Here is a 14,566-nt window from a genome sequence, read left to right as displayed (position 1 = left end):
TGCATGCCGTAATGTATGCTGTTTGTGGCTCACAATCAGACTGTGGCTTTATAGTGAATGTGGTGGTAACTCTTTTCTCCAGCTGGGCCAGTAGCTTCTGGTTGACTTTTTTAAATTATAGTAAAAAATAACTAACATGAAATCTTCTTTCCCAACAAATGTTTAAGTAGACAACAGTCTCCTTAACTATATGCACGTTGTTTTAAGCAGATCTCTAGAATTTTTTCATCTTGCACAATTGAAATTCTGTGCCCACTGATTTACCTAGCTCCGCATTCCCTTTCCCTCAGCCTCTAGTAACCACCATTACACTTCCTGTTTCTGTGAGTTTGGCTGCTTAGATTCCTCATACAAGTGGAAGTATGCAGTCTTTGTCCTGTGACTGGTGCATTTCACTTTGCATGATGTCCTCCGAGTTCATCTATGTTATGGCATATGACAGGATTTACTTCTTTTTTAAGACTGAATACCATTCCATTATTTGTATGTGGAAAATTTCTTTTTAAGATTTATTTATTTATTTGAAAGGCAAAGTTACAGAGAGTGGAGGAGAGACAACAGAGAGAGGTCTTCCATCTGCTGGTTCACTACCCAAATGGCCACAATGGCTAGAGCTGGGCCGATCTGAAGCTAGGATCCAGGAGCTTCTTCCAGGTCTCCTACATGGGTGCAGGGGCCCAAGCACTTTGACCATCTTCCACTGCTTTTCCAGGCCACCAGCAGGGAGCTGTATTGGAAGTGGAGCATCTGGGACTCTAACCAGCACCCATATGGGATGCTGGTGCAGCAAGCAGAGGCTTAACCCACTACACCACAGCACTGGGCCCATGATACAATTTCTTTATCCACTCATTCTAAATATACATTTAGGTTGTTTCTACTTCTTGGTTATTGTGAATAATGCCACAGAAAATGTTGGCATTTCTTATTCTAGCACTGAGTATATATATTTTTGTATATTCAATGTATTGCTGCTCCAAAAAAAACCTTTTTTTTTTGTTTAAAGATTTAATTCTTTATTTGAAAAAAGAGTTACACAGAGAGAGGAGAGGCAGAGAGAGAGAGGGAGGGAGAGAGAGAGAGAGAGAGAGAGGTCTTCCATCTTCTGGTTCACTCCTCAACTGGCTGCAACAGCCAGAGCTGTGCCGATCTGGAGCCAGGAGCCAGGAGTTTCCTCTGGGTCTCCTACATGGGTGCAGGGGTCAGAGAACTTGGGCCATCTTTTACTGCTTTCCCAGGCCATAGCAAAGAACCAGATTGGAAATGGAGCAGCTGGGACTCGAACTGGTGCCCATATGAGATGCCGGTACCTCAGGTGTCCGCTTTACCCACTAAGCCACATCGCCAGCTCCTCAAAATATCTTTTATAGCTTCTCTTGTTATTCCTCCCCAAACTAAAATCGAATCATGCCTTGCATTTGTGGCATTTGTTAAGCATTGTTTACTTTCTTAATCTAGAAGAATCCCTCACTCTGTCCCTATGGTATAGGTATAGATTTATACCATATACCATTTATACCATATATACCATTTATATATATATATATACACACACACACACACATATGTGTATATATATATAAATAAATAAATTTACGTATTTATTTGAAAGGCAGAGTTAGACAGACAGACAGAGATAGAGAGATCTTCCATCTGCTGGTTCTCCCCAAATGGCTGCTACGTCCAGGGCTGGGCCAGGCCAGAGCTAGGAGCCAGGAGCTTCTTCTGAGTCTTCCATGTGGGTGTAGGGGCCAAAGCACTTGGGCTATCCTCCACTGCTTTCCCAGGCACATTAGCAGGGAACTGAATTGGAAGTCGAACAGTGTCCATATGGGATGCCAGCATCGAGATGGTGGCTTTACCTGATACACCACAGCACTGGCCCCAACATAGATTTTTTTAAATGAGTAAGTCATTTTTTAAAAAAGTTTATTTATTTATTTATTTGAAAGAGTTACACACAGAGAGGAGAGGCAGAGAGAGAGGTCTTTCATCCAGTGGTTCACTCCCCAACTGGCTGCAACAGCTGGAGCTGCACTGATCTGAAGCCAGGATCCAGGAGCTTCTTCTGGGTCTCCTAGCAGGTACAGGGCCCTGAGGACCTGAGCCATCTTCTGCTGCTTTCCCAGGCCACAGCAGAGAGCTGGATTGGAAGTGGAGCAGCTGGGGCTCGAACTGCTGCCCATATGGGATGCTGGCACTGCAGGTGGTAGCTTTACCCACTATGCCACAGTGCCGGCCCCACCAACATAGATGTTTTAAAGGGATTAGTTTATTGGTCACTGGAATACCTCTTTCTAAATTTGATTCTTTTTGTGGAGTTCCTTAACTTGTTGTTCTGTTAGGTTTCCTGTGAATTAGAAGCTAGATCTAAAGTTTTCGTTAGAGTCATGGTTAAATACTTTTTATAAGAATACTTCATAAATGACGTGTGATTATTTTAAAAATAGCCCATGAGGATTTATTTAACTCTTCTAAGGTAAGAAACACATTATGACTTGAATGACCGAGATAGAAAACTACAGATAAATCTTACTTGCATTACTTAATTTAGCTAAGGTCGGCAAAATCCTCTGCACCCAAGGGAACTCTCTCCAGTTCTCTTCCAGTTAATAAGGTTAGCTATGTGGACTTGTTTGTTATGCTTACGCTAGTGTCATGCTGGAACCTAGGAAAGACCAGTGCAATCCATTCAGCTTATTCTGCGTGTTATGCTCCCTACCCACTACAACATCAAAAGCCTAGGACCCTTAGTGAATTTTTCTTTTTGAAGGCTATGTTTAAAATGTATCTGCTGCTGCTGTGTCATCTGCTTTACCTTGCTTTTTTCTTCCCGTTGCCTATTTCCTTATTTTCTGTACATTCAGCAGTTTATTATTTAACACATTGATTGGTATCACATATGGCATTTTAGATTAAAGGCCTCAGGTAAGTTTTCTTAGAGCTTGTAATGAGGGTGTGGAATGGGAGGGCAGGAGTGAAATAGTTCACTTAATATGGTTCTCAGCTACTATTAATTCAAGTTATCAATTTTTATTTTAGGAAGTGTTGTAGAACCACCAAAAACACCAGCTCTCTTTTTAACTGGAGCAGTGGAAACAGAAACTAATTTGGACGATGAAGATGAGGAAACTGAAGAAAGAATGGATAATCTAAAAAATGACAACATGCAAGCTTTAGAAAAATTGGGTAGGCACAAAGCATTCATTTGGGAGTAATTTAACCTTTCATTTGTTAACCAATTTCTCTGTTTATAATTAATATGACAAATCATAGAGCCATTTTGGAAATCTAAAATATAGCTTTTTTTAAAAGTTCTTTTCTTTTTCTTTATAAGATTTATTTATTTATTTGAAAGGCAGAAATACAGATAGAGGAGGAGAGAGGGAGAGAGAGAGAGAGATTGATCTTGCATGCGCTGATTCACTTCCCAAATGGCCACAATGGCCAGTTCTGGGCCAGGCCGAAGCCAGGGACCAGGAGTTTCTTCCAGTCTCCCATGTCGGTGCAGGGGCCCAAAAACTTGGGCCATCTTCTGATGCTTTTGCAAGTGCTTTAGCAGGGAGCTGGATTGCAGGTGGGCAGCCGGGACTCAAACCTGTGCCTTCATGGCATAGCAGCACTGCAGGCGGAGGCCCAACCTTCCTATGACACAGTGCCAGCCTTAATATGGTGTTCTTAAAATCAGCTCCTTAGCACTTGTAGCAGTTGGAGACCAAGCACATTCTTGTTTAATCTTTGTTTAAATTATGTTAATTTTGAATGTATATTTATTAGTCTGTGATAACTATAATCTTCTTAGCATTTTTAATTACTCTATTTTAGTTTGTATTTATCACTGGCATATCTATATGCATTGTTTATAGCTTCTATATTTGCTTTTCATCATAAACAACGTTTACATTTTTATATGTTTGCATCAAATTGCTAGGCTGCTGTGTAATTATTCTTTACTTTTTACTTGATTTGCAGCTTTGTCCTTTTACGTGTACTTTGCTGCTCAATTAATATAGTGAACTCTGTTCTGCAAGGATGCTGAGTAATAGTCTGAAAGAGTTTCCTGCATGAAAGTTCTCAGGAGAGCACCGGCTAAATGAATCTCTTGGGATACTTAACACTATTTATCATCCAGAGCAGTTTTGGTTTTTGGCTTTGTCTTGTGTCAGGAAAGAATAGCTTGAAGAAGGGTGTTAACCAGTAATTCGTATTTAAAATTTTTTTTATGATTTGAAAATTTATCTAGTTCTTTTGACCCAAGTTGATTGGGTCAAAATTAATCTTTGCTATTTTAATTCAGTTGAACTCAGACATTCAGTGGAATATCAGGAGAAAATCAAAAACATTCTTAATTTAGAAAGAGTTCTAGAAATATGTTATTTGTGCTTTTTGGATCAACTTCACTACTTTTTTTTTCTTTGTGCTAATGTATAATTTCAGTTTGAATTTAAAACCAGTCTTCTTTTTTTTTTATTTTTTTATTTTTTATTTTTTTGACAGGCAGAGTGGACAGTGAGAGAGAGAGACAGAGAGAAAGGTCTTCTTTTGCCGTTGGTTCACCCTCCAATGGCCGCCGTGGCCGGCGCGCTGCGGCCGGTGCACCGTGCTGATCCGATGGCAGGAGCCAGGAGCCAGGTGCTTTTCCTGGTCTCCCATGGGGTGCAGGGCCCAAGCACCTGGGCCATCCTCCACTGCACTCCCTGGCCACAGCAGAGGGCTGGCCTGGAAGAGGGGCAACTGGGACAGAATCCGGCGCCCCAACCGGGACTAGAACCCGGTGTGCCAGCGCCGCTAGGCGGAGGATTAGCCTAGTGAGCCACGGCGCAGGCCTAAAACCAGTCTTCTAACTGCTCTCTTTCTTGCCTTTGATATAATCATTTGGATAGTTATGTTATTCATTTTTTTTTTGATTATTTTGTGTAGTCTATGATTTATTGAGTTATTGAGAGTAAATTGATCTCTGCAATTGGGACTTTGTGCAATGTTTTAAAAGTCATGACTTTTCATTATACAACTGAAGTTAAAAATTTAGTCAAAAGAATTGTCAACTAAATACCATTATCAGTTTATACAGGTATATGACTATTGTGTGTTTGTGTGTGTATATGTGCTTTTTATTTTAGGATTTTTTTTTTTATTTGAAAGGCAGAGTTACGGAGAGGCAGAGGCAGAGAGAAGGAGATTTTCCATTTGAAGGTTCACTCCCCAAATGGCCACAATGGCTAGAGCTGGGCTGATCAGGGGCCAGGAGCTTCCTCTAGGTCTTCCACACAGGTGCAGGGGCCCAAGGACTTGGGCCATCTTCTACTTCTTTTCCAGGCCATAGCAGAGAGCTGGATTGGAAGTGAAGCCACAAGGGCATGAACTGGTGCCCATATAGGATGCTGGCACTGCAGACAGTGTCTTTATCCACTATGCCACAGTGCTGTTCCTTAATATGTGTTTTACACTTAGAATTAAACCAGTACCAGGCAAATTTTGTTCAAGAAACTGCTGCCTGAAAGAAGTTTGACAAACAACATGTTAGAACCCTCAAAAATTTCTTGGGAAAATTTTTTTTTAATTTTGAAATTTTTCTTAGAGACAGCTTACATTCATCCACTGTTCACTTCTCAGTTGCCTGTAACAGCCAAGATGAGGATGGGCCAAAGCCAGAAGCCAGGAACTCCCACCTGGGTGGCAGGAATTCAGTTATTTTAGCCAAAACCTCTGACTCCTAGGGTCTGCATTAGCAGGAACGAGTTAGGAGCTGGAACCTGGTATTAAAGCCAGGCATTCTGATAAGGAGCACAGGTGTTGTAACCAGCATCTTTACCACAAGGCTGAAAGTGTATCCCAAAGAATTTCTTAAGGAAATACTAACAGGAGTATAGGTGCAAAGATGCAGAACTCTAATGCATTTGCTATTTTGTTTTTAATAAGATCTTTGGTTAGTTATTCCCTAAATTAATCTAGCATATCAGTTAATATAGTTAGTTCAAGAATGTTCTTTTGTAAATCTAATAATTTAAGTTCTTTAATGTTCATTAGTCTTAGTCTCTGATTTCTGAGGTTAGACTATTTTAGTTAATGATTCAAATTATATAATTAACCATTATGTGCATCCAAAATGAGCCGTCTGTGTCGAAGAATAAAAGCTGATATTGCAAGTTTTTTTTGATTTTAGGCAGATGGTTATGTCAGTCATGGTAAGTGTTCTGTGGTTTGTCCAATCTTAGAAAGTTCAGTTTCTCTTTAACTTAAAGGAAAAATATGTAAGTTTATTTCCTGCTGCTACTATGGATATAATTTGAAGTTATAGTGTTAATACTTTGACTTTTACCCATTAGACATTATTCAGACTACAAACTATGTACTGAGATTCTGATTAAGATCATATAGAGGATAGGCAAGACATTTTAAAATCTGTTTTAACTCTTTAAATCATCTGTCCAATAAAGCCAATATTACACTCAAGTAAGAACATCATAAAAATTCCAAGTATTCTAATAGCCAAGAAGCAACAAAAAACTGGTATGAATGCAAAGTTTATTTTATGCAAAAGCCCTTGAAACTCTGGTCAAATTAAACAAGATAACTTTTTTCTAAAGGTTTATTTTGTCTATTTGAAAGGCAGAGTTGGGGTGGGGGAGAGATATCTTCCATACACATTGGATTACTTCCCAAATGACCACAATGGTTGGGACCCGGCCAAGTTGAAACCAGGAGCCTGGAACTTCCGTCCAATCTTCCACATGGGAAGCAGGGTCTAAGTACTTGAGCTGTCTTCCACTGCCTTCTCAGGTGCATTAGCAGGGAGCTGGATAGGAAGTGCAGCAAACCAGTGAGAAAGTCAACTCAAACCGATGCTCCTATGGGATGCCAGCATCACAGGCAGCGGCTTAATCCTTTCTGTTTGTTTGTTTGTTTGTTTTTTGACAGGCAAAGTGGACAGTGAGAGAGAGAGAGACAAAGAAAGGTCTTCCTTTGCCGTTGGTTCACCCTCCAATGGCCGCCGCGGCCGGTGCGCTGTTGCCGGCGCATCGTGCTGATCTGAAGGCAGGAGCCAGGTGCTTCTCCTGGTCTCCCATGTGGGTGCAGGGCCCAAGCACTTGGGCCATCCTCCACTGCCTTCCCGGGCCACAGCAGAGAGCTGGCCTGGAAGAGGGGCAACCGGGACAGAATCCAGTGCCCCGACTGGGACTAGAACCCGGTGTGCTGGCGCCTCTAGGTGGAGGATTAGCCTATTGAGCCACGGCACTGGCCTTTAATCTGTTTTGCCAAAACCCTGGTCCCTCAGATAAGCCTTTATAGTAATTCATATGAAAAGTGTGATTTTATTGTTTTGATATGTCTGCTTGATATTAAAGATATCTTGGTAAGTTTTTACTTTTCCAATGAATAGATAAAATGGTACTATTTTGAAGAGATTAATATTACACTTGATCTTAGGCAAAAGGCCGAGAAGTGATGAAGTGATTAGTATTTACATTAAATCCTTATACATTCTAGCATATTATAAAGCAAAACCAGATGTGTTTTACTTGTAAACTATAGGATATATACATGTAAGCTGTATGTAACTGAAATTACAGTTATGTTTGTTATTTCCTCCTTCCTTTAAAATATCCCTTAACAACAAAAAGCCCCTTCATAATTTAGTCCCAACTGGTCTTTACATTTTACAATAATCTTGTAAGTCACTTTACCTAGTAGATGTCAGTTAATGATTTTCCTTTACTTACTGAAACTGTTGTTATAAAAGAAATCAGCAGCTAAATGTTTTTGGCTCACGGTAGCCTCAACTTTTTTTTTTTTTTTTTTTTTAAATCTGTATATATCCAGAAAGAGTCACGGACTCTCCAGAAAATAAGCTGAAATCCAGATGGGAAAACCTCCTGGGCCCTGATTATGAAGTAATGGTATGTTAAAATCTTTTAATAAAAAACACTTACATCTCATTTTGTGTCAAGATCCTAACGCTACAATTTTAAAGAACTGGTAGCATCAAAAAATGGCCAGCCTGCCTTTATTTCTTCTTCTCTATTGGATCAATCAATTGACTTCTTTTTAAAGTATTTTAAGTTTTAAGGACAATTAAGACTGGGACACAAAGTTCAGTTACAATTAGCAGACACTCAGTTTATGTTGAAACAATTTAAGTCAGTGATAAGCCAAAAAATGTTAGGAGAATGAGGGCTTGCCTTTAAATTTATAACCTGTATCAGCTGCTTAAAATTGCTGGCATTTTTATGATTGCTTTTATGATCTGTTTGTTTTATTGTACACTGAAAGGGCTGTGGACATTAGTCCTGTGTTTCACAGAGAATCTTACAGTTTTATGAGAAAAATGAAAGAATGATTATCAGATGTATTTGAAAGAACAGGAAGTTATTTAGGTTAGGTGTAAGTTGTAGTTCCAGTGGTCCGTTTGGCTTCCTTTCACCTGTTATTAAATTCATTAAATAAGGGATCGATTACATTTCTCCATATGAATACACATGAAAGCAGAAAGCTGTGCTTAGAAAAGCCTCTACAGTGTTCACCCAGTGCATTAGCAGTAAAATATTCTTTTAAATTTCTACTGTCATTCACATTTTGTTAATATATGCTTATCATTAGTATTTGATAGCTGGTTGGATTTTTTTCTCTTCTTGATTTAGAATATCCAGCCACTATCTGTTAGAAAATTTCGACAGAACAGTTCATACTTCGTCTTCTTGCTAATTTTGTACTTGCATATCGGTTCTCAGGTAGTGCATCTTCTCTGCTTCATAAATTTCAGATACTATCATTAGGCTGTCACCTAGCAAGTGACCTTTTATTCTACCCTTGCTTTGAAATTCAAAGTAACTTGGTATACCGGTATTTACAAACAGCCGGTTTTGTGATGGGCTCTTTTCTGTTAAAATCTTATACTCCCTATAACCGCCTTTTCCAGCTTGATTTGTTGTGTGGTAAGGCCACAACAGAGGGGCCAGAAAGAGGAGATAGAATTTGAAATTGGAAATTTAAAGTAATAGCTTACTCATTAAAATTTGTAGTTGTTCTCAGGAATGAGGGGCAGAAAGAAGAATCTAGGCAAAGTGGATGGATGGAAGGAAGGGAGAAAGAGAAAAGAGAGAGGGAGTGAGAGAGAGACTCCAATGTTTCTCACTTCGATTTCTTCCGAGTTCTACTACTCTGAAATGTAGTAATTTTAGAATCTTTAGTTGGATTGTTTAACTTAACTCCTGCTTACAGATGCCCCATATTTATTTACAACTCACAGATGCAAATCATCAATAAAGTACTTTCTGTTTGCAAGGAATTCACGTCTGTGGGTATCTACCATTGAAGCTTGCAACAGTGGCTTTAGACCAGTATTAAAACTCCAAGTATCCCGTGAGCTTCCTATCAGGAACAGGGTCTCCCCAAGCTTCCTTCCATTTATTATTTATTTATATTTAAAAATCAAAGTTATAGAGTGGGAAAGACAGAGAGATCTTCCATCTGATGGTTCACTTCCCAGATGGTCACAATGGCCAGCGCTGGACTAGTCCAAAGCCAGGAGCTTCATCCAGGTCTCCCATGTGGGTGGCAGGAACCCAAACCCTTGGGCTTCCACTATTTTTCCCAAGCCATTAGCAGGGAGCTGGATTAGAAGTGGAGCAACCTGGACATGGGATGTAAGTGTCACAGGGCTGCAGCATTACCTGCTATGCCACATTTCTGGCCCCTGGATGAGGTCTTTCTGTTTGTGACTTTGCCATCTGCTTCTCCTGGGGAAATGATTGAACTTGCTGTAAAAAGTCAAATACTTCAGTTTTCCCAAAGTCATCTGATTTTATTGACCTTGCAAATTTTTTTTAAGGACTGAATTGAAAGTAAAAATGGCCATACCCTTGGCTTTGTCAAAAAAGTAATACTTTTTTAGATTCAATATAATGAAGGATTGTACTAAAATTTTTATTTATTTTTATTTCTATTTATTTTTTTGACAGGCAGAGTGGACAGTGAGAGAGAGACAGAGAGAAAGGTCTTCCTTTGCTGTTGGTTCACCCTCCAATGGCCGCCGCGGCTGGCGGGCTGTGGCCAGAGCACCACGCTGATCCAAAGCCAGGAGCCAGGTGTTTCTCCTGGTCTCCCATGGGGTGCAGGGCCCAAGCACTTGGACCATCCTCCACTGCCTTCCTGGGCCACAGCAGAGAGCTGGCCTGGAAGAGGAGCGACCAGGACTAGAACCTGGTGTGCCGGCGCCACAGGCGGAGGATTAGCCTATTGAGCCGCAGCACCAGCCAGGGGTCATGGATTTTTAAAAATAGCATATAGATGTATTTACCCATCACATTCTGTTCAACTTTTGAATAATTTAGGAGAAAATATTGATATGGAGAACAAGAGAAAGCCAATACTGTCTGAAATTTTCCACTATGTGTTACACTTAGGGTTTCAGAAATATAGGAAAGAGATTAGAATGTAGGTCAGATGGAGTTATTGGTTTGGCAGATATGTTCAGAAAACCTAGGAAGAAATAAAATTATGCTTTTATAAATATTGGTAATATTTTTTCTTAATTTAGGTTGTGACATTGAATACACAGATTGCAGATGATGCTGAGTTACAAAAGTATTCCAAGGTAAGTATTGTTTTTAAAAATTTTTTTAATGTTTGAAGAACTTTATATAAAGTTATAAATTCTTCTTGAAGAAACTAAATTAGTGTTTGTTCATAAGTTTCTAGAACTTAGTCTCACATGTTGTCTGGAAATGTGAGGCTTCTCACGGTTATAAAGGATGTTAATTAAGGTGTATTTTAAATCTCCTATAATGCAGGTGTGATTGTTCATATTATGTAGAAGACCCATGTTACCTTCTTTTTTTCTTTTTTAAAGATTTGTTTATTTATTTGAAAGTCAGAGTTACAGAGAGAAGGAGAGACAGGGAGAGGTCTTCCATCCACTGGTTCATTCCCCAGTTGGCTGCAACAGCCAAGAGCCAGAAGCCTCTTCCAGGTCTCCCACATGGGTGCAGGGGTCCAAGGATTTGGGCCATTTTCTACTGCTTTCCCAGGCCATAGCAGAGAGCTGGACTAGAAGTGGAGCAGCCAGGATACAAGCCAGCACCCGTATGGGATGCCAGCACTGCAGATGGCAGCCTTACCTGCTATGCCACAGCGCTGGCCTCTAACTTACTTATTTTTGATCTCCACTCACTAAAACATAAGTTCTATAGGACCGAGTTTTTTTTTTCCTCCTCCTTGCTTTGTTCTCTTCTGGAACTCTAGCACTCAGTAGAGGATCTGGCACAGAGTAGATATTAATAAATATTTGATTAACAAGTGAAGGAATGGACAGCTGAAGCTATTACTAGGTTTCTATAAGGTGGTTCTGAAAGTCTGCTCAATCGAAATCCTTTACACCAGAATTGCCAAGTCCAAGTTTACCTGGAGGTGGGTCAGGAAAAGCAATACAGTTAGCAAGACTAGTGGTGAGGAACTAGGGAGTGAGAGTGGTGGAAAATGTCTTCCTTAATAGAGAACCCCATTCTTTATAAATTTTTTTAAATTAATTTGAAAGGCAGAGTTACTAGAGAGGGAGAGAGACAGAGAGATATTCCATCTGCTGGTTTCACTCCCCAAATGACTGGAACAGCCAGGGTTGGACCAGGCTGAAAGCAGGAGCTTCATTTCCCACATGGGCTTAGGGACCCAAGCACTTGGACCATCTTCTCTTGCTTTCCCAGGTGCATTTGCAGGGGGCTGGATCAGAAGTGGAGCAGCCAGGTCTCAAACCAGCGCGCATTTGGGAATACCAGCATGACAGGTCACAGCTTAATCCGTTGTGCTGCAATACTGGCCCTGAGATCCCCATTCTTTAAGACTGTACTCAAAGTGTGATCATTCTCCTTCTTTTACTTGCTGTGTTTCACTTAGTACAAAATGTAAGGTCCTGGAATGTAGGGCTTTGATCGCAGGAGGGCAGAGGTGATGAGAAGAGCTGATCCCCCATGGGGACATCCACCGAATTCCAGAGCTGTATAATGTGGGAGGCTAAAACACTAGTCAGGAACCTGGGCAGAATTACACCTCTGCCATGTCTCTGTGATGGTCACCCACCAGTATCCCAACCACCTCTACGTGTACAGGCACACACACTAGCTCCTTTTTACTGCACAAGGTGAGAACTCTTGGAGTAGAGGTAATTAACATCATTAAAAAAATTTTTTTAATTTGTATTTAATAAACATAAATTTCCAAAGTACAGCTTTTGAATTACAGTGGCTTCCCCCGCCCCCAATAACTTCCTTCCCACTCACAACTCTCCCATCTCCTGCTCTGTTTCCCATTCCATTCACATCAAGATTCATTTTCAATTATCTTTATATACAGAAGATCAGTTTAGTATATATTAAGTAAAGATTTCAACAGTTTGCACCCACACAGAAACACAAATGTAAAATACTGTTTGAGTACTAGTTATAACATTAATTCATATTGTACAACACATTAAGGACAGAGATCCTACATGGGGGGTATGTGCACAGTGACTCCTGTTGTTGACTTAACAATTGACACTCTTGTTTATGGAGTCAGTAATCATCCTTTAATTAACACACAATTATTCTTAGGTGTTTAAATTTAAGTAAAAAGTGATCCTGATAAATATGAGTGGGAATAAGAGAGGAGGAGATGTACAGTTTGGGACATGCTCAATCGGATTTGCCCCAAACGGTAGAGTTAGAAACGTGCCAGGGGATTTCAATTAAATCCCACCAAGGTGGCATGTACCAATGCCATCTCACTAGTCAAAGTGATCAGTTTCAGTTCACAATTGATCGCAATTATAGGATTAAGAGTCTAAGGGATCACATAAACAAGACTAGTGTCTGCTAATACTAACTGATAGAATTAAAAAGGAGAGAACGATCCAACATGGAAGCAGGATACACAGCAGACTCATAGAATGGCAGATGTCCTAAACAGTACTCTGGCCTCAGAATCAGCCCTTAAGGCATTCAGATCTGGCTGGAGAGCCCATGAGAGTATTTTAGGCATGGAAAGCCAAGACACTCTGGGGGAAAAAAAAAAAAAAAAAACTAAATGAAAGATCTCTGTGAGTGAGATCCCAGTGGAAAGAACAGGTCATCAAAGAAGGAAGTACCTTTCTCTGAAGGGAGGAGAGAACTTCCACTTTGACTATGACCTTGTCTAAAATAACATCAAAGTGGCGAACTCAAAAGGCTTCCATAGCCTTGGCAACTCAAGACAAGAGCCTAACATCATTTTTTTTTAAGTTTTATTTATTGAAAATCAGAATTAGAGGGAGAGACAGAGAGATCATCCATCTTCTGGTGCATTCCCAAATGTCTGCAACAGCCAGGCTGGGCCAGGTTGAAGCCAGGAACCAGGAGCTTCATCTGAGTCTCCCACTGGGGTGCAGGGACTCAAGCACTTAGACTGTGTTCCAGTACTTTCCCAGGCATGTTAGCTGGGAGCTGGATCAGAAGTGGAGCTCCTGGGATTTGAACTGACTCCCATATGGGATGCCAGTGCTGCAGACAGCAACTTAACCCACTACACCATAGCACTGACCCCAGTTAACATCATTTGAAGCCTGTTGTAGTTGTCATAAATAATGTTGTTCATTCTATCAAATTATGGCATGATGAGAATTGCAACCAAATAACTAATAATGACAGAACACCGCACAACAGAAATAGATCCAAAGTTGATCTAGATGTTGGAATTAACTACTTATATTCTTATAAGCAGGACCAGTGCTGTGGCATACTAGGTTAAGCCTCTGCCTGCAGTGCTGGCATCCCATATGGGCACCGGTTCTAGTCCCAGCTGCTCCTCTTTCGATCCAGCTCTCTGCTATGCTTGGGAAAGCAGTGGAGGATGGCCTAAGTGCTTGGGCCCTTGCACCCCAGTGGGAGACTGGAAGAAGCTCCTGGATCCTGGCTTCAATCGGTCCAGCTTCAGCTGTTGTGGCCATTTGGAGAGTGAACCAGTGGATGGAAGACCTTTCTCTCTGTCTCTCCCTTGCTTTGTAACTGTATCTCTCAAATAAATAAATAAAATTTTTAAAAATCCTTATAATTTATATCTAACATGTTCAAGAACTAAAGGATATGGCAAAGATGGATTTTTTTGTACTTGAGAATTTCACCTGTGAATTACAAATCTGAAAATGAATGAAATGGAAATTACAGGGTAGAAAATAACTAAAATTAAGTATTCAGTAGATTAGAATTAGCAGAATAGGCACAAGGAATTCAGTGAACTGGAAGACAGTTAAATAGAAAATAGCCAATATCTGAGAATTTAGTGAAAGTTAAAGAGCAGTTTAGCAAAAAACACTGATTTATATATAAATGATAAAAAACAGCCTACTGTGTGCTTGCAGCTGTTCAAAGAATATTATATTTAATTCCTATACATATCTGGAGGTAAAAACTAATCTGTCAGTATGTCCCTTTTACAGAAAATTAAATTAGACATAGTTGATATGATTTTCCAGCATCACGTAGCTATCTAGAATTTGAACTCAGGAAGTTGATTCTCAGTCTGTGGAATGAGTAGACAATCCTGCAGTAATTAATAACAG

At 40.1% G+C, this 14,566-nt stretch overlaps 1 protein-coding gene across 25 annotated transcripts in view; it reads left to right on the top strand.

The window, feature by feature from the left end:
* The window catches only part of PATJ (PATJ crumbs cell polarity complex component), a 452,303-nt gene that overhangs the window by 64,470 nt on the left and 373,267 nt on the right, over window positions 1-14,566 (top strand). For all 25 annotated transcript variants that reach the window (XR_016237308.1, XM_089337289.1, XM_070078398.2 and 22 more), the window contains exons 12-14: window positions 3,043-3,189; window positions 7,822-7,898; window positions 10,538-10,594. Coding sequence is in view for 24 of the 25 variants with exons in the window: in XM_089337289.1 (XP_089193415.1) it covers window positions 3,043-3,189; window positions 7,822-7,898; window positions 10,538-10,594 (281 nt within the window). In the remaining variant the exon portion in view is untranslated. The remainder of the gene's footprint in view (window positions 1-3,042; window positions 3,190-7,821; window positions 7,899-10,537; window positions 10,595-14,566) is intronic.

This window comes from Oryctolagus cuniculus, chromosome 7 (genome assembly GCF_051225735.1).
Source record: "Oryctolagus cuniculus isolate XC-2025 breed Fujian yellow rabbit chromosome 7, ASM5122573v1, whole genome shotgun sequence".
In the NCBI taxonomy this organism is placed as follows: Eukaryota; Metazoa; Chordata; class Mammalia; order Lagomorpha; family Leporidae; genus Oryctolagus; species Oryctolagus cuniculus.
Note: the sequence above shows the minus strand (reverse complement) of the source record. Positions and strands in the feature narration are given on the sequence as shown.